General features: G+C 39.1%; 1 protein-coding gene across 3 annotated transcripts in view; it reads right to left on the bottom strand.

Annotated features, from left to right (window-relative positions):
• AKAP11 (A-kinase anchoring protein 11) overlaps positions 1-13,123 on the bottom strand; it is a 39,655-nt gene extending 26,532 nt beyond the window's left edge. For all 3 annotated transcript variants that reach the window (XM_032208120.1, XM_032208122.1, XM_032208123.1), the window contains exons 1-3: positions 13,068-13,123; positions 8,761-8,864; positions 1,993-2,109 (exon numbers count right to left, since the gene is read on the bottom strand). In XM_032208120.1, coding sequence (XP_032064011.1) covers positions 1,993-2,109; positions 8,761-8,820 — 177 coding nt within the window. In that variant the 5' untranslated portion in view covers positions 8,821-8,864; positions 13,068-13,123. The remainder of the gene's footprint in view (positions 1-1,992; positions 2,110-8,760; positions 8,865-13,067) is intronic.
• Between the last annotated feature and the right edge of the window lie 11,941 nt (positions 13,124-25,064).

Genomic DNA, 25,064 nt, shown 5'->3' with positions numbered 1-25,064 from the left:
TATCCGGAAGACACCTTTCAATTCCTACGTCTTTTACCTGCACAATACCTACAATATGAACTGAATTCCTCCACAGAAGAGGCATGAAAGAATACCAAGCTATTTAAGGACTTAGAGGAAAAGCAGTTCTCTGAATAATATTTTAGGAGGCTTTAAGGTCTGTTGATGCTCGTACATCCATTTGATTAGGGTACACCATTTCTTAGCAGGTGTATGCTCTTTTGTCTTCTTACATGTCCTTTTCTCCTCCTCAAAATAGTAATTCCAATCCCTTCCATCTCCCAGAGAATGCTTCATTGTGCAAGACAGGGCAGCATGCAGGAGCTGCAGCTTTGCGCTGATGTGGGCTAACAGGTCAGTAGGAACACTGATTAGCCAGCAAACTGCCATCAAAGAGACCACACCACTGAGTCTGCCTATTTCTGCCTCAGTGACAACATTAATTTAGATTTATTATGTCTAAACTCCAGTTTTCAGAGAAACGTAGTATCATTTAAGATCACAAACATTTCTGAAAATAGTGCAGCCATTCAAAAGTTGTTGGGGAGTAGGCCAGGGAGATAGAAGGGCCAACGATCAGTAAGACAAGCCTATGCTATAAACTAAAATTAAGCTATATGAAGCTATATATAAGCTATATATAAACTTAAAGTAAAACTAAGCTATATTTGAAGGTTATCAAAATCCATGGGCGCAGAGGTGCTCAACTGAAATGGCACAGGAAGCCTAAATCTAGTTTTTGTAAGTTTAAGCAATTACCTTCACAGTCCTAATGATTTCTTTTAATAATTTTCTGTATATAGATGTCTTTCTCTATATTTTTATAAGAACAAAAAACACCTGTTCTGTGGTCCTTCTATCAACCCTCTTACATTTCAACCACAAGGCTCTTAATTGTTTGAGCTAATAAGGTAACTAAATATAGAAAGCTATCATTCTCCATAGGGACCATCGTTATAGGCATACCAACTGCTGCCAGCTACTTGCTATTTAGCAATTTTTGCTTAAAAAAAAAAAAAAAAAAAAAAAAAAAAAAAAAAAAAAAAAGAGGGGTGGTTCATCTTTCACAAGAACAGCTCCTTGCCTGCTCCCTGAACACATTTTCCAGTCACCAACCTCACTATCCAGCCAGTCTGCAACACACCGTAGAGGTCCAGGCAATCCTCCCTCCCCTCTGCTAGGCACACTTCTAATGCTACTCCTTATCCAACTACCAGTCTTCCTTAATGATTTTCTGAGCTTTTTTTGCTTCATTTCCCCATCTCTCTGACCAGTTCAGGTCACCACCCCCTTCTATATGCTCCTTGTTAAGCCTGTCAACTACTCAGTAGCCTTCTAAAGCTCTTAATACGAGATACACAGTACATGTTGCTTCTTAGCTCTTTATTTTCCCTTAGACCAGCTTCTCCAGTCTTACAAATGAAACAGCTCTAGTCATCCTCCTCACAGCTCAAGGTTTACCTGTATAGTCCTGATTTCTGTCCAGGCCTACTTTTTTGTTGTTGTTTGTTCATTTGTTTTTTAACCCTTTTTCCACCACCAGACCTTGTTTAATTTTTGGCCTAAATATTCATATACAAGAAGCCCTGAGCCACTGTACTGGATCAGCTTTTCGTGCTGAGCACAAGGTAAATATGAATAATCCACTAACGTTCATCTTCAGACCTGGATCAAAATGCTCTGCTACTTTTGTTAGGGTACTGTCCATACAACCTGATCACAGTAGTGCTCACAAATGCGATACACCCAGTTACACAATTCTTACAAAGTCCACACGTTTTGTTATTTAGTTTCACAAAGCATGTCGTCTTGAAATGTCACAGTTGTTTTCAAGACTACAGTGACTGAATTCAAGAATGACAATTTGGGGTAGAGAGTTAAAAGCCAGTAAGTTGCAATATTGCTCACATTCACTATTCCCATTCTGCTGCAAGCTAAGTAACTTTCTGCCATACCCCAAAAATATATATAAATATTAATATTAAGCCAAACCTCAATAAAATGATCTTGTTCTTCCCGATTTACACATTCATCTGCTGATATACTGCATAACTCTTTCCTGCTGTGTAGCAGTGACTTCATAGACTGCAGAACACCTTCACCAAAACTCTGAAAAATAATGGAAAAAAATAAGACAAATGTATTTTCAGTTTTGAATACAGGGTCTATCCCTTACACTCCCACAGGTTTCCTTACTATAAGTACCGTTTCAAACAATTCTGTACACAAACCACCAGTTTTAACCATTAAATTCCACATCCTGAGTTTAAACAGATAAGGTCTTTTCTTCAAGAAAATTTTATTGCAAAATAAGTTGTCTGTACTTAAAAATAATAATAATAATATGGTGAGAACATGTAGACTTGGGAAAAAGAAAACAGATGAATCCAATAAGAAACACAAGCCCCACCCATTCCTTGGAGCCTGTACATGGAACTTTCCATCAGCTTTTCCTTAAAGAGAATTAAAAGCAAGTTTAGCCAAGAAATGTTATAGAGGTGGCTTCACCACTCAGAGTGGAAGAAAACAAATATAAGAACACAAGAACCACCCTGCACTTTCTCCTTTCCCATTCTGTGAAAAAATAAAGAACTTAATTCTGTGCAATTATTTCTTTTAACATTTCTTATTTAAATTTATGGTGACATGCAAGCATGGCTAAAAAAGGTTTAAAAATGTAGGAATTTCTCCCACTGTAAGAAAATGTAGCAAAACAGAAGTTATCACTGCTATCTGAAATCAAATAAAACAAGATGACAGAAAAACTGAAGGCGTCCTCAACTTGTAAGAAAACCAACCTATAATATCCTCTCACTTTTATTTTTTGAAAGTCAGCCACCTTTTTTTCTTCAATTTTCTTTTTAAAATTGTCTTCTCTGGCAAGTAGAAAGATTAAGAAGTAAAAATAAGACCACAATGTGCTTGTAAATTGTTAATCTAGTTATCTATTCTCCGTGTGATTGCCCTGATAAAAAATAAGTGAGAAATGCATCAAGTTTACAAGTTATTTCAAACCTGCATGGCTTCCTAAACAACAGTACAAGCACTAGAAAGCAAAATTTAGTCAGAGAAGGCTTTGCATTTCTGACAATCCCACAGCGAAATAATCTCTTTATGGTAAAAACTGATCATATACATCACAATTAAACCTCAAGAAAGATGATTCTACTCTGAAAAAAAAAAAAAAACAAAAACAGTGTTATATACTACTGCACTAGAAGCCCAATTAGCATGGCCAGTGTTACCACACTTGTGTTCATCGTAATATGGAACTAGGAAAGCATTTCTAGAATGGAGAGACAAAAGCAAAATTCAGGACCCCTGAAATTACCAAAACGTATTTCAGAATGTTAGCAAACAAGGCTAGGACAGCAATGGCCAAGTGACATTAAAGCAGTTAAAGTAGTCATTTTTATGGAAAAGTAAGAGATGGCAATGCAACTGAAGCATTTTGGACTGCATTTAAGGCAGTTTGGGGGTCATTTGAAATAAATTTTAAATTTATTCAAATAATTCTGACTTTCATCTACTCCTTTGTCTCCATATGTTTATTTGCAATTTTACTCTCACATGTTGCATACAGATCTCCATACTTTCCAAAATACGCAGACAATGTCTCTGAGTCTTTAAATCATCCAGATTTACAGGTGGCTGCAATGCCAATAGTGCTCAGACACTCTCCCTCAATAAATCTAGAAGCACGCAGTCTCTCCCAACTCATCCCACAGAAAAGTAATTTCTGAAGTCAAACCAACATGTTGAAATGTCTCATTTCCAGCTTATACAATAACTTAATCAGTCACAGCACTTAAAACATTAATAAAAAAGTCAAACATGACCTGCTAATTTTCTGCAGGCTAGAAGTAATTCAGTCTGACAAGTGCTGAAGATTATTCTCTAGTTACTGGGCTTTCTAAGGCTACGAAGTATCGATATACATCTTACTTACATGTAAGTATTTTCTTCCTTAATGAGTTTAATATTTCAAAAGAAAAGACAGGATGGAAAACTAGAACAGAAGTATGGTATTAATAATCACTGTAGTTCAAGTTACTAAATTCAGAATTTTGGAGAATATTAGGCTGAATACATAAGAAAGAAACGTGCAGCAATCTGAAAAAAAAAAAAAAAAAAAAAAATCTTCCTCAGGTCTGGAAGAACTATCAAGCAGTGATAGTTGAAGGTCTGGCAGACCCCCTGCTACAACACCCTTGCCACGCAAACTCAACACACACATTGACAGAGGCCCTACATGACTGAAGAGATCAAATATACTGACTTAAGGAGTGGAAGGAGGTGATGTGTGCTTTTAAAATCGTATGAATCAATATAAAAGAGCTTAGAGCATGGAAAGAATAAATGGATACAGAAATTACCAGGCAGAAGATAGATATCATCTCCCTCAACTATATTACGTTCCATAGGTTATTGACACTGAACCAAAGAGAGAGTTAAAAAACAAAGAGCTTGTAAAAGAGCTGCTTCCAGAAAAGAACTGGCCTAGACAGAGCCAGCAAAGCTGTTTGTTTTTTTTTGATAAGGTAATAGATGTGGGCCAGTAACCAAAAACCAGCTTCTTCCAACTCAAGACTGAGGTCAAGTATCATCTGCATGAATAAGTATAACAAACAAAACAAAAAGAGTAAACGTACAGATGAACCTAGTAACTCAAAGCAAGCAGGCATCATCAATTAAGAAGAGCAACACCATATACAGGAACAAATTGTTCAAGGTGAGAATAGTTTGAAATGCAAACCTGTCAAGCACAAGGGTATGTCCTTAAAAACTAATAGCAAACATTTAAATAGAATTCTGAATTCACAAGCTGGGAAACAAGAGACCTGACTCTCTCTCAATCACGATATAGCAGTGAACAATCAATATGATGCAGCACTGAAAATAGCAAACGTGACCCTTGCAGCGTCCTTTACCAGAACTGACATCATTCCAGTCGCTGAGCGCATTGTCTGTAATTGCACATACCATATCATCCAAACGTAAAAAGAAGATTAACTTGCAACAAGCACAGAAAGGAGGACTATGAAGGATAATCACCAGAATGCAGCAGCTTTCATACAAAAGCACACTAAAACCTTGGCTTACAGTTTCCAAAAAATCAAGGTTAACAGAGAAGAGACTTACAACTGCAAATACACCATGAGGGTAAACATCAGCAAAAGGGAAAAAAAAATCACAACTATTTAAGGTGAATACTGACACCCATGAACAGGTATAAATTTGCTGTGAACAGTTTCAGTCTGAAATTCATAGAATTAATCATTACAGCAGTATGGTTCAAAAAGGTTTAAAATGCAGATGACACCAAGCTATGCGCATGTGTCGATCTGCTCGAGGGTAGGAAAGCTCTGCAGGAGGATCTGGATAGGCTGCACCGATGGGCTGAGGTCAACTGCATGAAGTTTAACAAGGCCAAGTGCCGGGTCCTGCACCTGGGGCGCAATAACCCCAAGCAGAGCTACAGGCTGGGAGAGGAGTGGTTGGAGAGCTGCCAGGCAGAGAAGGACCTGGGAGTGATGGTGGATAGTCGGCTGAATATGAGCCAGCAGTGTGCTCAGGTGGCCAAGAAGGCCAACGGCATCCTGGCTTGTATCAGGAACAGTGTGACCAGCAGGGCTAGGGAGGTGATCGTCCCCCTGTACTCAGCTCTGGTGAGGCCGCACCTCGAGTACTGTGTTCAGTTTTGGGCCCCTCGCTACAAGAAGGACATGGAGATGCTTGAGCGGGTTCAGAGAAGGGCAACGAAGCTGGTGAGGGGCCTGGAGAACAAGTCCTACGAGGAGCGGCTGAGGGAGCTGGGCTTGTTCAGCCTGGAGAAGAGGAGGCTCAGGGGCGACCTTATCGCTCTCTATGGGTACCTCAAGGGAGGCTGTAGCGAGGTGGGGGTTGGCCTGTTCTCCCACGTGCCTGGTGACAGGACGAGGGGGAATGGGCTTAAGTTGAGCCAGGGGAGTTTTAGGTTAGATGTTAGGAAGAACTTCTTCACTGAAAGGGTTGTGAGGCACTGGAACAGGCTGCCCAGGGAAGTGGTGGAGTCACCATCCCTGGAAGTCTTCAAAAGATGTTTAGATGTAGAGCTTAGGGATATGGTTTAGTGGGGACTGCTAGCGTTAGGTCAGAGGTTGGACTCGATGATCTTGAGGTCTCTTCCAACCTAGAAATTCTGTGATTCTGTGAAAATCAGCATTAGGGGATTTGGGGGTTCAGGGTTTTTTGTTTGTTTTGGTTTTGTGTTTTTGGCTTAATCTCCCCTCATTAACTCTGAGGCTATAATTTGAAAACTTCTTCATATTACCAAAACTGTGCTTTTGACAGTGGAGGACTGGATTCAATTTCAGAGAAAACCTCCTATCTAACAGGCACTGAAAGCAAGTTCCCTCAACTCCAGCCTATGAGACACTAGGCTAAATTAAAAATTGAAAATCTGATAGTCTCAGGGACTCGCTGATAGGCGTAGATAAGGACAAGAGGTCATCTTCAACAGAAAGATGCTAATTTGTTCTTCTAAGTAGTACAACTACTACCAATATACATCTACTTATGAGAAAAAAAAATAAAAATAAAAACAACAACAACAAGCTACCTAGAAAGATCTACTTGCTAGGTCTGTGTACTCCTTCCTCACAGCAATCTCAACTTCAGATGTCTGACAGGAAACCCTACTTCCATAGTAAGCTTGAAATCTGTGTTCACTAAGTTATTCTAGGGGAAAATACAAATATCCTAAATTGCATGCAGAGCAAGACAGACCTCAACAATCACAAATCCGCATCACTGCTCCAGCTTAAAAGAACAACGCAGAGTTTTGCATTGTTCCCTTTGTAGACCACAAATCAAGAAGTCATTAGCTACAGATCCTTCACAGTATGACTAGTGTACAGTTTCTACCAGTAATCTCAGGAACTGTTTTATACAACTGCTCCCTAAAAATTTCAAGCAACCAAATAAGCCTGCAAGATGTCTGTAACACTGGAGAAAGCTTTGGCAAAGCAAGCAGAAATTTTCCAGGAAATACTAAAGGTATCAGAAAAAAAAAAGTCCCATTTTTTCTTCCATTATCTGCCAAGAAACCAAGTCCAATGCTGGCGAGTCACATTTACTCTACTCTTAAGTAACAAAAGAGTTCTTCTTGACTTCTTGTGCTGTAAGATTTAAATGGGCTTATTATTTTGAAGTCACTTTGTAAAAATGGAAACCTGAACTTTCAATGTGCATACCACAACCATGCACTGACTTCTACAGCTACTTCAACATTTCTTTTTGAAGTATTATGAAGACAGGACTCAGACTGTGAGCTGTGAATCAACAGCAGATGAAATATAGCACAATTCTGACCACCCTACTGCCTGGCTCTGTGAGAAAGAACGAAAGCTCCCTGCCATAAGCTAAGTAGCTGCCCCTCAGGGAAAAATCAAGAGGAGGCCGCTACAAATCAAAACACCAGAGTCTGGCTGAATGAAAACAGAGTTCTGTGAGACACCTGGGAAGGGAGGAATTCATGCCACTGGAACCACACGGACCAGACTGCTTAATGGCTATTCACAGAACTAGTATTTTAGGCAACCGTTAGTATCTGTGAGGAATTACTGGTCACTATCGTTATTAGAGAGAGGTTTCTGCAATGCAAAGGCCTAAAAACCTACGGGGTTTTTGTCTGTTGTTATGTTGGGGCTGTGCATGTTTAAATTGAAGAGTAAACAAAAAGGGCAGATTAAAAATATCCTCTACAATTCACTCTATCCTCAAGCGTAAAATAACCTGAATATTGTTAAATAAATAATTTAACTGTAGTTTATTTGTAAAACTGTAAAAAAAAAATTGTATACAGTATGTCTTAAAGTGAAAGAATATCACCCATAATTAGAAACTGCTTAATGCATGGCAGTTATCAGAAACTGGAACAAGTGATTCTCTGCCTGGCAGTCCCATAAAGCTCATCTTTGCTCTCAAGCAATTCTTACAGGACCACATAACCTGACTCTCTAAAAATCTTTTACAAAACAATGCAGTTTCCAGGTGACAAAATTCTTTCTTGCTCAATTTCTCTTCAGCACCATACAGTTTTAAGTCAGAAGTCAAGGAAGATCCAGAAAAATACTCATCTGCATTCAACTACTTTGAGAAATATCATTGGATAAATCAATTTGTTCCTTCAGAATAAACTGCCGTGTAATACTTTCATTTGAGGAAGTTGCAGTTTATTTCTCTAAACTGAAGGGAAAAATAAAAAGAATAAATAAATACTGTTCAAAAAATCTTTCACAAGCACGAGGCAGACGTTACGTTTCACCAAAGCACTGCCCAGAAGTTCACATAAACATAAAGATAAGCCAGAACGGAAACAAAGATATAAAGATACTGCAATAAGCCGTAACACAGATTTTGCTTTCAATGAATGCTATGTATGTGTATTTTAATTTGTTACATATAGATGTGAACCAACAATCAAAATAAAATAGTTATATTGCATAAACAAGGTAAATTTTAACATACAAATACATCACAGTTATATCACATCACCTCAAAACAAAAAAGGAAGACAAGAGGCAAAAGCCTTCTACCAATTATTCTTTCTCACAGTTCTACGATGCTATATGCAGAGAGCAAGGACAGTTTTTTGCCTCTTTGAAACATTACCGAAGTTAAAACTTAAAAAGCAACAAACAAAAAATCCTTAACGTTCACTTAGGTTATTATTAGACTGATGCAAAATCTATGAAATTATTTTTTTTAATGAGTTACCTTTTTCACAGACGTTCTTGGTTTCATTCGACTGCCCTGAGCCCTTGCGTACGTATCCATGATTTTACCAGTCTTAGTATCCAATGAAAGTCAGCTCAAAATACCTACAAAAAACATTTACACTTGATTATTTTTATGGTTCCCTACCTAGTTAGTAATACACTTTGAAAATGCAAGTAGAGAAAGTAGAGAGCCAAAAGAAAGAAAACATATTTTGGAACTAAGATCAAGTAGCACCCCATCCAGACTGTTGCCCTTGGAAAATACACTGCCTTAACTTCAAATGAGGCATAAAATGTAAAATTAATGGTAACAATAACCCCCACACACATATTACAACTAGTTCATAAACGTTTAACTACATTTCAATGGTGGAAGACAACATTATGTGAAATATTGTTTCACTACTGTTGAGCCTTGAGTGAAGCTCATCAGCAGGTTCTTGTACCACACAAGGCACTGGAACCACACTTCAGCAATCCAGAGGGGAAACAGTTCTTACCCAGTCAGCCAACTGGCCTGATTCTTTCTGTCACCTACAAGCATTACAGACAAACAGCACGCGAATCCTGTTTAGGGTAACACACATCCACGAGCTTCTTCTTGCACTGCTCTGGGCAGTCCCGCCTCAGCTGACAAAATTCAGGGGACCAAGGATGCATTCACCAGCACTTCACCATGATCGGTCAGAAGAGCTGCTGCTTAAGCCAGCTACCCTTATTGATCTCAAACCCAATTCTAACAACAAATATATGTATCTAGGAATGAAATCTAAACAGGTTTCACAATTTTCTGTTTAATTCACAGCAATGAAAAGAAACAAAATAGTCTCGTTTCACTCATCCCTATATCCCCTCAAAACAGTGATGAATAAAAGGCATTAATGTGCAGCATGTGCAGGCCTTTTAAGTTGTATACAAGTTTTGATACTTCATCTTTCTCGATGGTCACAGAATTTAGCCAAGAAAAGACTCCTGGACTAACCAAAACAAACCAGATAAGGAGCATATCAAATTGACTGCAAATAAAAAATAAATACAAATCAATATATCAGACCATAGAGAACCAGCTAACCAGCCTGGTTTTCTTGACATCACCTCAAGCGCACACACACTCTGTACAGGAACAATCATGGGTTTGTCCTTGTAATTTAAATAAGGAAAGTAGTCCTGACAGTAGTACTGACATAAAGTCATGGTATTCTTTATCTTCTCTCCCCCATCAGGAACTATAAAAACAAAGCCTCCTCACAGGTATAATAATAATGATGATTGCATATATCTGTACACATTCCACCATGATTTCTGCATTCCTTCATAAAGATGAAGTTGTCAGAACCTTCAAAAAAAAGTTACACCTACATAAACTGCACCATTTCCATTTCTGGAGCACAGCATCTCACTTAACTAGCTTTCTCTCAAGTTTGGAAAATGAAGACAACAACATGCAACTGATAAGCAAACAGTATACATGTACATATATATAATCTGTATATGATAAATTCAAATAAACAAATCTCAATCATAGAAAACTTTTGTGGATGGAAGATTAAAAACATAACGATGCTTTTGTTTAGATTTGCATGTTAAAAGAACCGCCATGAAGTAATAACAAGCAAGAAAAATAAACCCACCTTCCGTTGTCCCTGCTGCTCTACCTGAAGTGGCTAACCCACTCACTGGGTTAATCTCATCACACCGGGGAACCACTCCGACCACATCCTCGTGCTCAGAACAGCCATCTCTGGGACAGCTGGTTTCTCACCCAGGCTCGAGTCCTACTGCTCCAGCTCTGCCATCCGCAGACCAACCATTCCTTGCAGCAATTCTAACAAAGCCCGACACAAAAATCATGGAGATGACTTCATAACCACATGGGTTCCAACAGCATCTACTCAGGTACAGCGCTCCACAGCTTCACCACCTCCAGACAGCAGGTTAAGCGTTATCCTAGAGCGTCAGTGAGCACACACTGGAGACCCAGGCACCCTCACTGAGCCCCCTGCAGCATCATGTACCTCGTGGAACCAGCAGCCTTGTAAAGCACAGTGCAAAGATGCCAGAGAATAACTCTACTGGCTTACCCCTGCCTCAACTCGACACCAGAGCCATTTCGTCTTATCAGCATCCTGCCCTACACAGGTCCCCTCCACCAGCTAGGGTATCCCACATCTGTCACTCATTTCAGAGAAATCTCAAGGGTCCTGCTTGTCCAGGAATACAACACAGAACAAAAATTGACGATGAATAAAATTATTATCTGTTTTCTACAGTACCCAAAATTTTGAACTAACTAGAAAGGAAGCAAAAATACTGACAAATAAAACAGCCTGGGAATAGTTTGTACCTTATGTAAATTAAAACCTAACATTTATGGTAACTTCTACTTCTTCATACTGAATCTGACTATTAGATTACATTTCCTCCTACTGTAAACTCAACAAAAAGGGGAATAAATGGCACAAATACCAGATGGAAGAGGAACAAAACTTTCCTGGTTCTGAAAAGCTATCAGCACTCATTAAACAAACATGGGAATAACTGATAAAAGCCCATTTAAACATCTCTGTCTTTCTAGCAAGTTTTATTATGTTTTCTTTAGCAAATAATTGGCAAAATGATTTTAAGCTTTCTCATCAAACCACATAATGAGCATTCAGCTAGCTTCCCCAATCTTGTTTGAGTGCATGTAACAGGCAGAATTCAGGAGCCAAATCAGCTTAACTGCATTCAAGAGGAATTTTGCCATGAACTGTAACTCTTTATCCAAATTTATCCCACACAACTTCACTAGAAGTCAGCGTTCACTGACAACCATTAGCAAACAAAAAGGAAATCTTTTTTGTCATTAAGCACAAGTGTGCAGAGCAAATCTTTTAAGTAGCTATATGGACACGTACACGTGTCTATGCTGCATGGCCGTGTACATGTGCACGTCTATGTCACAGGTATACAAGGGCTTGAGGCATTTGAAGTGTACATGCAGTAAATCTGAACTCTACATAATAAGTTCTTATTAAGTTTCCTTAATGCTTTTTTTCTCTGTTCTAATAATTTATCACTTTTATTAATTGGGTTGGCAGCCTTGAAACAGTCTATTCATAAAAATAAACTGTCTTGACAACAGCCACATCCACACTAACCGGGGTAGGTAAATACACCTGCGTTAGAAGTGTTGTATTCTTTGGTCTTGCTTGGTTCTCTCATTTTTTTGCTCCCTCATTTCAAAGAGGTATGACACAAACACTAAACTTCACCAATTTCAAGAGAATCCTTCCTTTTCTCTGGCTAGATCATTGCTAAATATTATTGCCCCTACCATTCCCTGGGACTGGACCTATTTCTCAAAATACAGCCTTGGAAAAAAAATCATTACTCCGGTACCAGAAATATGCATTAATCTAGATTTATCTAGATTTCGGGAGGACCATGCAATTAAGTTGCTGTACTTTATTGTGTCACGTGTTTCGTGCATAACTAAACCATTTAAGGGGGGTGATGTTGTTTTCCAAGCAGCAGCATTTTTTTAATCAAACTTACTCCCTCTTAGAAAGACCTTTACTATAGAATACCTTATTTAGGAGGCATTTTTTTTCAGCTTATAATCATACCAAATGATTAACAGGAAGATGGAATAATCTAATTCACATTATTGTGTTTCCTCACTGAGTAACACGTTCCAACACCGTACTTTTTCAGCTGCCCACAGATTTTTAAAGAATCCATGAGGGATAAGAAATTACAAGGGATTGACCGAGATGGCATAACTCAATTATCTAGCCTCAAAACTCACCTTGCCTAAGGGCCTGGAAATCCACCTGGAGAAATGGAACGAAACCCTCTCTAGAAACACTCAATTTCCAAAGGACTTGATACTGGCAGTATTTTTGTCCAGATTCAATTGGACAATTCTGATATAACCTTGCCAAGATGAAGTGATGTAAGGCTGTTTCCTAGCGTAAGGGAGCAGAAGGGGGATATTTAAGAAATATTGATTTTACTACCACCGATCTTGTCCAGGTACAACAGGAGGCTTTATTCTTCGATGCCTCACTCTGGTGACATCCCAGAGCTTCAACAACCCCGTTACGATACCAGATCTACAGCTCACAGCGACCTTACTCGATACGCAAGGGAGCCCTGCAGAAACCACTCCAGGTGTGACAAAACCCCCCAGAACCCCCTCAGCGAGAGCCGGGAAAGCCAAGCGGCAGCACCCGCCGCTCCCCCTCCCACCTGTGGCAGCGGGCGAGGAGGAGGAGGAGGAGGAGGAGGAGGAGGAGGAGGAGGAGAGCGGCCGGCCCGTACCTGTGGGGATCCCTCAGCGCCCGCCGCCATTTCGCCTCCTCACAGCGCCAGCGCCGGCCCCGCCGCCGCCGCCGCCGCCGCTCCCGTCACGGCCGCGCGGCCCCGCCCCCCGCGCGCGACGCTCTCGCGACGCTTCCCCCTCCCCCCCGCCCAACCGGGGGTCACGTGGGGCTCCCTCCGCCTTTCTCATTGGCTGAGGTCGGGCGGGAGGGAGGGGCTGTGAGGGGGCGCGCGCCGTTGGGGCCGTTATGGCCGTTACAGGCCCGTAGGGGGCGGGGCTGTGCCCTGTGAGGGGACGGCCGGGCGCGAACCTCGTGCCGGGGAGGGCGCTGATGGGGACGTGCCTCAAGCAGTGCACAGGGGTTAACGCTCCTCGAACAATGCGAAACAAAGTTAATCCAGCACTAATGGCGCTGCCCCTCCCCAAAAGGCGCCCAGTGCCCAGCCAGGTTTAGCTGAGGCTGGGCGTAGCGGGGTGGCACCGTGTCCACAGGGGCAAGTTGGTTGTGACAAACCTCTGGAAGGTGGGAAGGAAACAGTCCCCAAGCTTGTTCTCAGCAAGAACCCAAAACTTAGACAGTGGCTGGAGGTAGAAAAGAAAATAGTAATTAAAAAAATAAAAAATAAAAAAGGTAGCCCTGTAGCTTTTTTAGTATTGAGGATTTCAAAGCGTGACTTACAGACAGACAGACAGACAGAGACTGCCCTGGGTTCTTATCATCTACATTTCTTTCTTCTTTCCAGCACCATCTGAGCCCTGTGGCAAGGCTGTGGGAATTTTTGCCAGATCTCCACAGCTTTTCCACGTGATTCCTGTTTCTAGTTTTGCTTAAGCTGTTACCTTTCTATCTCGTCCTTGATTACAGGCCACTTCTGGGTTGTATAATCATTTTGGATGCTTTAGAAGTCAGAGGATACATATTCAATTACTCGTTTTGCCAACAGATAGAGAATCTACATTTTAATTTACCCTAAAAACTAGTAAGCTACAGGGCAAAGCCTGCAAACCATGCACAAACGAGGATAAAAGAAACAAAGCACTACTGGTTCTAAAGTGTGTCACAGTGTTAGCTAAGTGGGACAAATAAAAGGTTGCTCGTATTCCCAGCAACTGCACGTCCCTGTGGGATGGAGAAAAAGTACATGAATAATTGAATCAAATTTAACTCAAGTTTGTCATCATTTCAATGTCCATTGAGACCGTCCTGGTTTGGAAATATATTCTTTTGAGTAAAGAAATTTTAACAGTTTTGCAGATCTTTGGTTAACCAAAAAATAGCTCTTTTTGACCAATTCCTTCAATCCAAATACCCTTCAGTTTTCATGAAAACTAAACGCTCTGTAAGAGGGGTTTGTTGTTTTTCATATATCAAGACTTACAGTTGGTAAACATTTACCAAAACAAAATAGATCTGGAAGTAATGTAAACATGAGAAAGCAGGCTTTAAAAATAAATTCAAGCTTTTTATTCCCTTTGTTCTATAATTCCCCTTAGACTATTCAGAATAATGAGTTCCTATGGCTTCCTGCCAAACCCTTGAAAAAAAAATAAAGATTTACCCTCATCAGGAAACTATGAAACAAAACCCGCAGCACGCCATTGTTTGTCAGAAAAAAATGTTTTTTTATACAATAATAAAAATTGAGATAGCTTTGAAATTACTTTTTTTTTTTTTTTCAACTGATTTAAGGTCTGAGTATGTAAGTGCACAGGAAACTTGGCTGGTCAGCCAACACTTCTTAAATGTAGATTAATTATGAAGAAATAGAGTATTTCTGGGCTCTAATATTTTATGTCCTGTACAGCACATTTTGTACAGCTCAGTTTTATGTTTTTCGGAGCTGGGCCTCCCCAGCTGGACCCTGTCCCATTGCTCCCAGCCAGGGGGAAGGGCAAGCTGGGGACAGCCCCAGCCCATAGATAAGCATCACGCTCTTCTGTGGGGACAGAAATGGATCGAGGCCATGCAGGATGTCAGTCCATAAATGGGGGACAGGATCAGGCCTGGGGAGGGGATTCACAGCCAGTCACAACCCCAGGACATCAACCCACAGGTTAGGATCAGGCACAGAGAGGGACCAGCATCAGGTAAAGCTGGCTGGAGAGAGCAATGCACCTGTAGTGTCTTCTGTTGGCTCTTCCTGCATCAAAAATGTGTATCTGTAGAATGTTTTTGTCAGAAATATTATGTCATCGGCACTATCCTAAGTCACCATCTAAACCTATCTTTTAAGCTTGATATTTTCAAGATCCCTGGCTTGGAGCAACTTTTTGAGGGATCATCTCAGACTGACTTGTATGTTGTCTTGCAAAGGTATTCAAGATGAGTTTTGTAAAAGGAGATGAAGGATTAGTTGGTCACTTTATGGTAGTTTTTCATCCATTTTCTTACTAGTCCCTTACTAAGATTTTTTCCTCCGTACATGAATTCTACACAGCTGCATAATTGTATCAGTGGCTGGTTATTTTTTTTGTTTGTTTGTTTGTTTGTTTGTTCATGGATGATACTCCCTGTGAAATATGTCCCTCTATAACTAAAGCTTTTTTTAAGTCCAGGCAAGACATTAAATTACATCCTATAAACTATGCTGATGTAATTAATAAGAAGAATTTCTTTCTCAAAGGCAGATAGATAATTTATAGTCTTGCTATTCCTACTTTTAATTTGAGATAGGTGCACTTTAATCTGAAAACCTGGATAAGCCTTTCCACTGATGCCCTTGCAGTAGGTTGGGAAGGATCTGCCATTCTTGATACTATTTTTCCTCAAAAAAAAAAAAAAAAATCCATGGCTTATTTAATGTGAACTAATGATATAATTTCATGAATGATTTTGGGTGGCTTATCTGTTTATAACATAAGCTTCTGCTCCCCAGCTCAGCTACCTCCCTGCTTTTACATCTGAACTGCTTCTGGACTGTGCCAGCATGAGCGTTTGTGAAATCAAGCAGTAAATGAGATTGAACTGAGAAGACTAAAAAACAACCTGCTTTCCTTCCTTTTTGCTGATCCAGTTCACCAACATAATAAATGTGTCAGCATCGCACTGGGGATAGCACAGAGACGGCCGCGAACAGAAACAGCTTAAATTGGCTTGTTCTGCCACCAAGTGCATACCCATGTGATGACTTGCATTGCCCTTTAAACCCTGCTCAATGTCGCCTTGAAAACACTCTTGACACACCTACCAGCTCCAAAACTGGAACTCTTCATCTGAGTGCATTGTTTCATTACTCATCCTGTCAGGAATCTTTCACGTGTGCTGCGCCATGGCATTTGTCTCTGACAAATGGTTCAGTTTCGGGCATTATGGCATAATGGTTTCTTTAGGCTGTTTCACTAATCTGTTGTTTCCAGTGACATTTTTCAGAAGTAATTTTTATTTGCATGGTTTTAGATTTTTTTTATGTCCTTTTTTTTTTTTTTTTTTTTAAACACTGAAACTAATAATCTTTATATGTAACTACGTTGCGCTGTTATTATTTTTTTCTTTCCCAGGAGTTTGATCTGTAACTTACATAAATCATCTCCCAAAACAATATGCATGAGAGACATAATCCACAGGCTATATTCAGAATTCATCACTCAGTTCACCAGTTACGTCCTGCTGACAAATGGCTTCTCAGAGCCAACCTATTAGGCCTTTAAATACAAAATGGAAAGCGTTGCAAAATAACTTTATAAAGAGATGCATTGTGCTGCATAAAGGCGGCTTCAGATGCTTGGAGATTCTTATCCAAGAACTCTCCGGAGTCACATCCTTTCTGCGCATTGTGTTTACTTAAAGGATGCGATAACACCGTCACTACATTACACAAGGGTGTACGATAGTAACAAGAGCTGGCTGGGAAGTGAAATTTTTATTCTACAAGAAATTCCAGCTTGTCAATATTTTGTTTCATCAAGCACTGCAACAAAACACGTTGGCTCTGCAGCCTTTCTGGCAAAAATGGAACAATCTATTTCTTTGCCAGCTGACATGCCTGGGGAGCCAAGAAACCAACTGAGCAGTCGGCATATTGCCAGGGAGAGAGAGGGCCACTCAGCTGAGCTAAAGTAAACAGCCAGCTTGGGTGGACTTCTGTCCAGCTGCCACAGCCATGTCACGGCTTTAGCTTCTCTCAAAAGTTGTGATGGGTCCAGTACTATCCAACATTTCCAGTGCCAATGTGTTCAATTAGAAAGTGCATAAACACCCTCCCAAAAACTGCTGTCAAAAAGGAATGAAACTGTACTTCACTTTGGATTCCTTATGGACTTCTTCAACTTTGTCTTGCAATTTATGCACCTGTTGTTTTTGTTTGTTTATTTGTTTATTTATTTATTTATTTTCCCACTAGTGAGAGTTTATGACATCAACTAAGCTTTCCTTAGAGATCACAGATGACACTCAAGCCCAGAAGGGAGTTTTTAGGGTGTCCTTCATTGCTTGTTCTGTGACTATTGTTATCCAAATGTTGTTATGTGCTAGGAATACCTAATAGTATCTGTTTGCAGATGCCCACTATCCAGAAGGTACTGTTGTGATAGACCATTAGATTGGAATCAACTCATGTCTGTTATCAAATATATGTCTCATTGTCTTCAGTCTGTATTTATGGATGAATCTAAGTTATGATGAGCTTGTCAAAGTGCAGTCATGAGTCAAATACATCTGAACTAGGTAAAAGATCATGATCTTTACACCATACTGTGTAGTTGGTAATGTCGAGGTCAACAGCAATAGAGAGAGCCCTCTACATTTTCTGAACCAGCAGTGCATAAGTGCTAATTTTGCTGAAGACAGACTCAGAAATTACTGCAGAATCCTGGAATTGTTGAAATTATCTTTCTGTTTCAATGTTTTTGGAAAAGGTATTGGAAAAGTTTGTTAAAAAGGACATCTTTGCCTTCCTGCAGTTTAAGATTATAGTATCATCATAGAAGTCATCAGCTGCTTTTTAAAATGTTTAGATCATCTCTGTTTTAGAATAAATGTCATCATTTTTAAAATCTGCAGATACTGTATACTCTGCAAGAAGGTTTCTACAAGAAATCTCTCAGTTATTGCCAACCACTTGCTGCATATATTTGCTCTTTAAAGCCAAGAGATGTCATATACATCGTTACTTCAGCAGTGGTAACTCCAGGAGATAATGAACTGCCTCGTAAAAGTTTAGGGATAATTAAATTTTCTGCAACTTCATCTATTTAAGTAGTCTCTCACACTCCTGCTGTGAAATAAGAGGAACAACAGATGCTTTGCTGAGCTACATTTCAAATCTTGTTCCTTCTACTTGTAAATAAACCTGAATCTTATTTTTGTGTCCTCTCATTCAACTACAGTGGAGGTGCTACAGCATTCTTGGTGAATCCCATCCTGTTACCATCTGGTTTCCAACTTATTTTTATGGTGGTTGCTTTGCTTTTCATTGACCTTTGTCCTTTGCCTTTCCTATGCATGTCCCACATTATTGCTGTTTTTACAGAGTATATGTTCAAACTGGAAATAATGTGCATTGTGAGCCTGTCCCACACTGAAGATAGTCTAACGTGCAGTTCATGGTGTATTTTATTCTTCATTCCTGGTGGATTATATGTTAAAATGTGGTCTTTCTCTCAGATGGTACAATAACTTCAGTATAAGTTTAAGGTTCAAGTCAGTCTCAGTCAATATGTCCATTTGGATTGCCCAATTTTATATTCCACGCACAAATAACTGCTGCTGTGAATCATTTAAGTCTCTCTAATTCTTAATTTCCTCAATTGTACCACATCCTAAGAAATTATTTCATTTCCTCCCTGATTCGATACATAAAGGAAGAAATGCTCTTTTAAACATCAGTGCATTTTAATGCATTTCACTGTCTTCTCTGTCAAAATATTGAAGGGAAACTGACAAGTTCTTACACTGCTTGGTGACACCTTATCAGCAATAATAGGAGTATCAGTAGCTTCTAAAAAAAAAATCATTTTCACTTCTCTTAAAAAAAAAAAAGAAACTAGCAGTGACAAGGAAGAAATCAGACAGACTAGGAGTGTCATGACTAGGAGTGTCATGACTAAGACAGACTAGCAGTGTCATGCTCCTGCATGTATGTGGCTGTATAAAAGCTCATCATGATGCAAAGAATCCCTCACGCTTTATGCCACAGAAAGGCAATTATTATCCCAATGCCTGCTACTGTGAAAAATGGCCACTGAAAGCTCTGCTCCAAGGACCTCTTTGCAAATCACGGTTTGGAGACCGAAAATCTTGGCCAGAATGAGACAAAGAATAGAAAAGTTTGAAAGAAATACTGTTAGTTGTTCCCCACTGCAGTAAGATTCCTGACTGACTCTTTTTGAGCTACATTTACTGAGTGCTATGTCATTTTCCCAATTAAGATTTCCCAGGAAAATTTCTGAGCTCAGAAATGCTACATTTACACAGCCTATTTAGAGCCAAATACATTTAATTTTTCAACTGTCACAGGAGCAGATCAGAGCAGAAATGTGGAATGTAAACAAGTAAAGCTGAAATGTATTTCCAGAATAAATCTAATTTACCTACAGAACTGGAGTGATGGTTGCCGCATATACTCCTGATATCTAAATATAGCTTTATCGTACACATTAACCGTGGGCTAAAAACTATATGGAAGACAGGAGCTGAATTCTATTGTGCAAGTGATGCAGTGGACAGGGTAGTGCTGAACTATGCCTGGGTAAATTTTCTGCATCTAGAGACATAAGGATAATGACCACAGTAATGTCTATAATGTTCTGTCACTGAGTCAAGGTGTGGCTTCAAAAAGAGAAAAGAAGCAGCTGCATGACTTCAGTTTGGCCCAGAAGACTGCAGGTGAATGGAACAAGCTAGAATCTAAGAACAAGTCTCTGCATTTCTTTGTTGCTAAAATGTGATATGCAGAAAATAGAGTATCAGCTGCAGAGCAGCAAAAATATTCAGAAGCATTTTCAATAGTTTCTCTTATGGCTTAGTTGACTGTGGCAGTAAATTGAGTTTTCTGAGATTCAGAAACAGTGTAAAATTATACATCCTGGTAAGGCCATTTGTTGTTATATTGGACAGTGTAGCAATGATGTATTAGTCATTTCTTTAAAAAATATTTTCTAAAAAAAATGTTTTTCATTGGTTGAAAGGGGAATAAGCAATTATCTCTTTGGTCATTTGCAAGAAACTGTGTTAGGAATATTTGGAAATGTAAATCATAAAAGTATATATAATAAATAATAAAATTATATTAAAATAAAATTGTTTGAAATTTAACAGTGTATCATCATTTTCATCTGATAAGACACTGTTCTATCTATAAGTGAATAGAAAATGAGAAATGGTATTTGCTTTCAAATGATTGCCCTGGCCACATGCTGCATAATAAAACAGATGTGCTATAGATAAGTTATACTTTGATCCTGAAAGCTGTGTTGTAAAAAGTATTGCATCATTTTTTTCCTTATCTATCTGCAGAAAAGTTTCCAGAATTACCAGCAGCTTTTCCTTTCATTAGCTTTGAAGATGTGGAAATATTGAGGCTTGTCCCTGCAAGATGGTTATCAGGAAAGACTGCAGTCAGAAGGTTTCCTTATAATTTTCCTGCTAGTGAAGTAAGGATTGACAAATTGCAATTTTGGGGGTTTTAGGGACAATAAAGTTGGGGTACAGGAAATAAACTAGTGGCTGAAGCCTCTATACTACTCATGTTTATTCGCCTTTATGCTAAAAAGTATACAGTAGTCATAAATAGAATTATGTGATCCTTCATGAGGATTGTATATTTGTATAATAAAATCACAGAAAATGAAGTTATTATAATGTACAGATGATGGATTCTGTAGTAATATAACATTTAAATGCATCATACTAAAGGAGAAAAAAAAAATGAAATGGATTTCATTTCTCCTACAGGCCTAACTTTACCATTTTTATATCTGAAAACAAAGTTACATTGATCTAATTCAGTTACCTCATTGGCAAAATTATGTTGATTTTCCGGGGCTTTGAAAGCATTTTTTGTTTCTGAAAATTGATAATAATAGCTTGTGTGAAGAATGCTGAGAACATCAAGGTTTGGGAAGAATCACTGCAGAGTTTGCACACATCCTATGTCAGGAAATAGACTAATGTTTTGTCTTCGGATCCTAATTCTCTCAGGCTCTGGCAAGGCAGGTTTGCCTGAAGATATACTTTCTCATCCTGCCTCCTTCGACATTCACGTAAAGGAAACCCTTTGCAGCACTGCAGTTCCTGCTATTCTGACTGGCTGATTTTCCTTATCACAGAAAAAAAAGAGGATATTTAATGAGGCACAGCATTAGAACACACAAGTCCAGTCCTCGTAGATGGTATGTGGTGCAGGAAGAGCCAAAGCTAAGAAACGGAAAATGTGCCAGGATCCATTGTAGAGATTATAGCCTTTTTTGCTTGTTTATTTGTTTTTAATTCAGGGCATTTATTTTGTCCCCTTGTACCTAACATGTCCAAGGAAAGGATGATTTTCTACTTAGCTGCACTTGAAAAGAGAGTAGTACTGCTGATCTGTATTGATTGTGTTAATGCTGAGTTTCTAGGCAAAATGAATGTCAGTTTTCTAGCTGACAAGTTTTAAGATATCATTAAAAATTTGAATTACAGTTATTTCTGTAACAGTGTTCTCTGTAGCAATCCCAAAGTGGTGCTGTATGGCTCTTTGTAAACTATGTCTTGATTCATGATTCTATGATTCTAAAATTAGAAAGAAAAACCTAATTTAAAATATTAATGTGCCATGTGTACATAAAGACTGACGTTTTTTGGACTACATTAATTATATAAAAATCTCTCTGACATTCAGCTGAAGTGTGATCGTGCACACCTCTTTTTTCATTCAACAGTCTTTCACCATTCAAAATTAATGAGCAATGAACCCAAGTCAAAAGTACAATTCTGCAAAAGGGAAAAAAATGAGGAGCAGTGTTACAGAACTGATGTCCATCTATGCACATACTATTTTACCAAGGACAAAATATTCAGTCAATTTGATATAACAGATTTCCTTTGACATAGCTGACAAACAGCTGCACAAAGTATGCATGCAGTAGTATATTGTACAGATCAGCTTGCTACATCTCTCTTGAAGAACGCAGGTTTCTTTAAAATTCAGAATGTTTCTGTAATTTTCTGAGATTTATGACCAAAAGAAGCTCATTTAGACTTGGTTTCCTATTAAATTTCCTATCACAGCAGAAATGGCATCATGTCCATGTCAGATCCAACAGCCTATGCACCATCTCTGGCAGTAATTAACAAAAGATGTGTTAAATGAAGGGGCAGTAAGTCCATTACCTGATTTAGGTCAAATATACAAAGCATTTGTTTATAACTTCTGACATTTAATCTTTTTTGTTTGTTTGTTTGTTTTTTAAGCATTTCACTCTGAGACATGGGATTTCTACAAATGTATTCTACAAATGTATTTCTACAAATGTTAGTAACATGGATCTGATCCCCTAACTAGTGGTTGTGTTGGTTTTTTGTTTGTTTGTTTTGTTGTTGCTGTTTGTTTGTTTAAGTAAAAGCTTTGCACTTCTTCAAAAGCCAAACAGAATGATGAATTTCTCATCTTTCACAAAATGGAAACAGAATTGTACCTGAAAGACTGAACTTATGAAAAAAGGAGAATGTTGCCAAATGCATTAGCAGCCACATAGGGCTGACTTTAGCTATGCTATACCATGTGCAAGGCTGAATAGTTCAATATTTACAGTTCTTACACATGCATTAAAAAATAATAATAATAACAACTCACCTCTCACTTGAGATCACTGAGATAATTTTGCTAAGGTGGAGAAGATTTATCCAATGCGAAAATCGGATTGACCATTACCAGAATTTGAACACACAATGGAAAGGACCATGGGATCTTTAATGACCACAAATGGTTATTTTTTTCTGCTTCTGTCTCACTGGGAGGAGGATGGAAAGGTCCAGCAAAATGCTGGCTTGAAGTCTCTTCCCTGGGTGCTGGTTACAACAGCAACTATCATCAGTAACTAATCAGGCAGCTACAGAATTAGCAACATCATTTCAGGCTATGCTTTTCACCTTTCTTTGGAGATGTCACATTCCCGTATGGAAACTGCTTAGCTCATGATTTTTTAATAGCACTTGTAAAGGACTGGGGCCTTCTTCCTCGCCTCTAAAAGCAGCTCGGTGACATTCTGGAGAAGAAGGAGTTGTCAGTGTTTCTGCTGTAATTTGATTTAGCTCATTAACCCAGCAGATCCCCACCGTGTTGTTGTGGTCGTTGCCTGTTCTTGACCATGTTAGGGAGTTACACTAGTTGGCAAAGAGGCCTGACAGAAAACAGTGCTGGGGCTCAGAAAATAGCAGAGAGCAAGGCAGGGAATGGGCAAGATCCGTTGATGTGAAATCACAACCCAAAATTTCCGCTCTTTAAATTTTGTTATAACATAACTCATAGTATGTGTTGAAAAGGAGCGAGCAGCTTCGTGGTTTAAAGGGATTATAAACAGGGAGTAAAACAAGCTGTTTGCAGTGGGTTTTTCACTGTGATGTGGCCCCGTAGGCACTAGGTGGCCTACTTTTAAAGGAAATTGCAAATCACATCTAGTTTAGTAGGCAAGACAGGATTAAAATGTGCAATTTGCTCAAGTTATGTAAGTATTTTATAAATCATGTTATTCTGTGAATAATTCAGGGAATATTAGTTGCTGTTTATTGCAGTACAGTGGAATCACAGCATATTGTACTCACTTCATAAATATTAGAGGTGATTTATCAGATTGTTTAGACACTGGATCAAGTTAATAAATTAAAATATCTGTATGCAGGCTTTTGCTGTACCATAGTTTAAATTTCTTTCATAGAGGATGAAGTTGAATTGCTTCTAACTTGCTGTGACAGATGCAGAGTTACTACAGCTCAGCTGAGGTGGTTTCCTGTGACATAATCATAAGCATGAGCCATTACAACTCAACAAACAGCAATGACAGCAATTAAGGAAGAATTCTGTACACTAAAACAACATCATTTGTATTTGCAGAGGTGTATTTCCCCATTCCCGGACTCCATCCAGTAAAAAGCCTTCAACTCCCCTGTGGAAGGATATTTATATGCTTGAAGGAAGAGTCATCACCAATGTCGGTGTTAGACACCTTCAAAGCTACTGACAGGCAAAGGAGAAGGAAAGATGGGAGATGCAGCTACCCTGCATAGTGTGGTGTTGCCAACTGTCTTTTTGCTCCAGTTTTATTTTTGACTGTCAGAAAGGAAGGATGAGAGAAAAAGAAAAGATTCAAAAACAGACACTGCATTTTGGCTGAGGAACGTGAATGTCTTCTGGGAAAGCCCACAGAATGGGTCCTGCTAGGAGCTGTAACTTGTGTACCTCTAGAAGAGAGTGTCTTCTACTCTAGGGCAGTTTAAAAAAAATAATAATAATTGCAAAGAAACAATTCAACTTTTTTTTGTAAATATCTTGAACCACTAAATATACATATATATATTTCAGTGAATATCAAAAGCAGACCAAGCTCTGATAAAATAGTAAGGGACTCTATCAAGGACGTTGTAGGTACCAGAATCACCTCATACTCCAGGCAAGGCTGCAGCAGGTTCTAGCATGTCATGGACCTTAACATTCTCATCTTTAGCTATTTAATATAGGAGGTGGGAACCTGACAGCAGCAACAAGTGAGTCTGGCAGCTGCAGTAGGAACATTAACAAGTTGGTGATATGTCATGTAACAGCTTTCCAGGGGTGCTTCCCGGGGTTTCTCCTAGGGAGACCTCTTCCACCAACCCAGAGATAGCTTAAGGGCCAAGTTCCTACAAGTCACGAAGCAAATAGGTCTGCTGAGGCTAGGAGAGCTCCTTAAATTAATGAGAAATATTTTCTCTTTCCACTTCCCCAGGGATTACTCTGGATACCAAAAACTAGGTACTAGATTAACAGATATAAAAGAATCATAAAGGTTGATGTTACAGATTTTTTTCCATTTAATGCATCAAG

Source organism: Aythya fuligula, chromosome 1, assembly GCF_009819795.1.
Source record: "Aythya fuligula isolate bAytFul2 chromosome 1, bAytFul2.pri, whole genome shotgun sequence".
Taxonomy (NCBI): domain Eukaryota; kingdom Metazoa; phylum Chordata; class Aves; order Anseriformes; family Anatidae; genus Aythya; species Aythya fuligula.
Note: the sequence above shows the minus strand (reverse complement) of the source record. Positions and strands in the feature narration are given on the sequence as shown.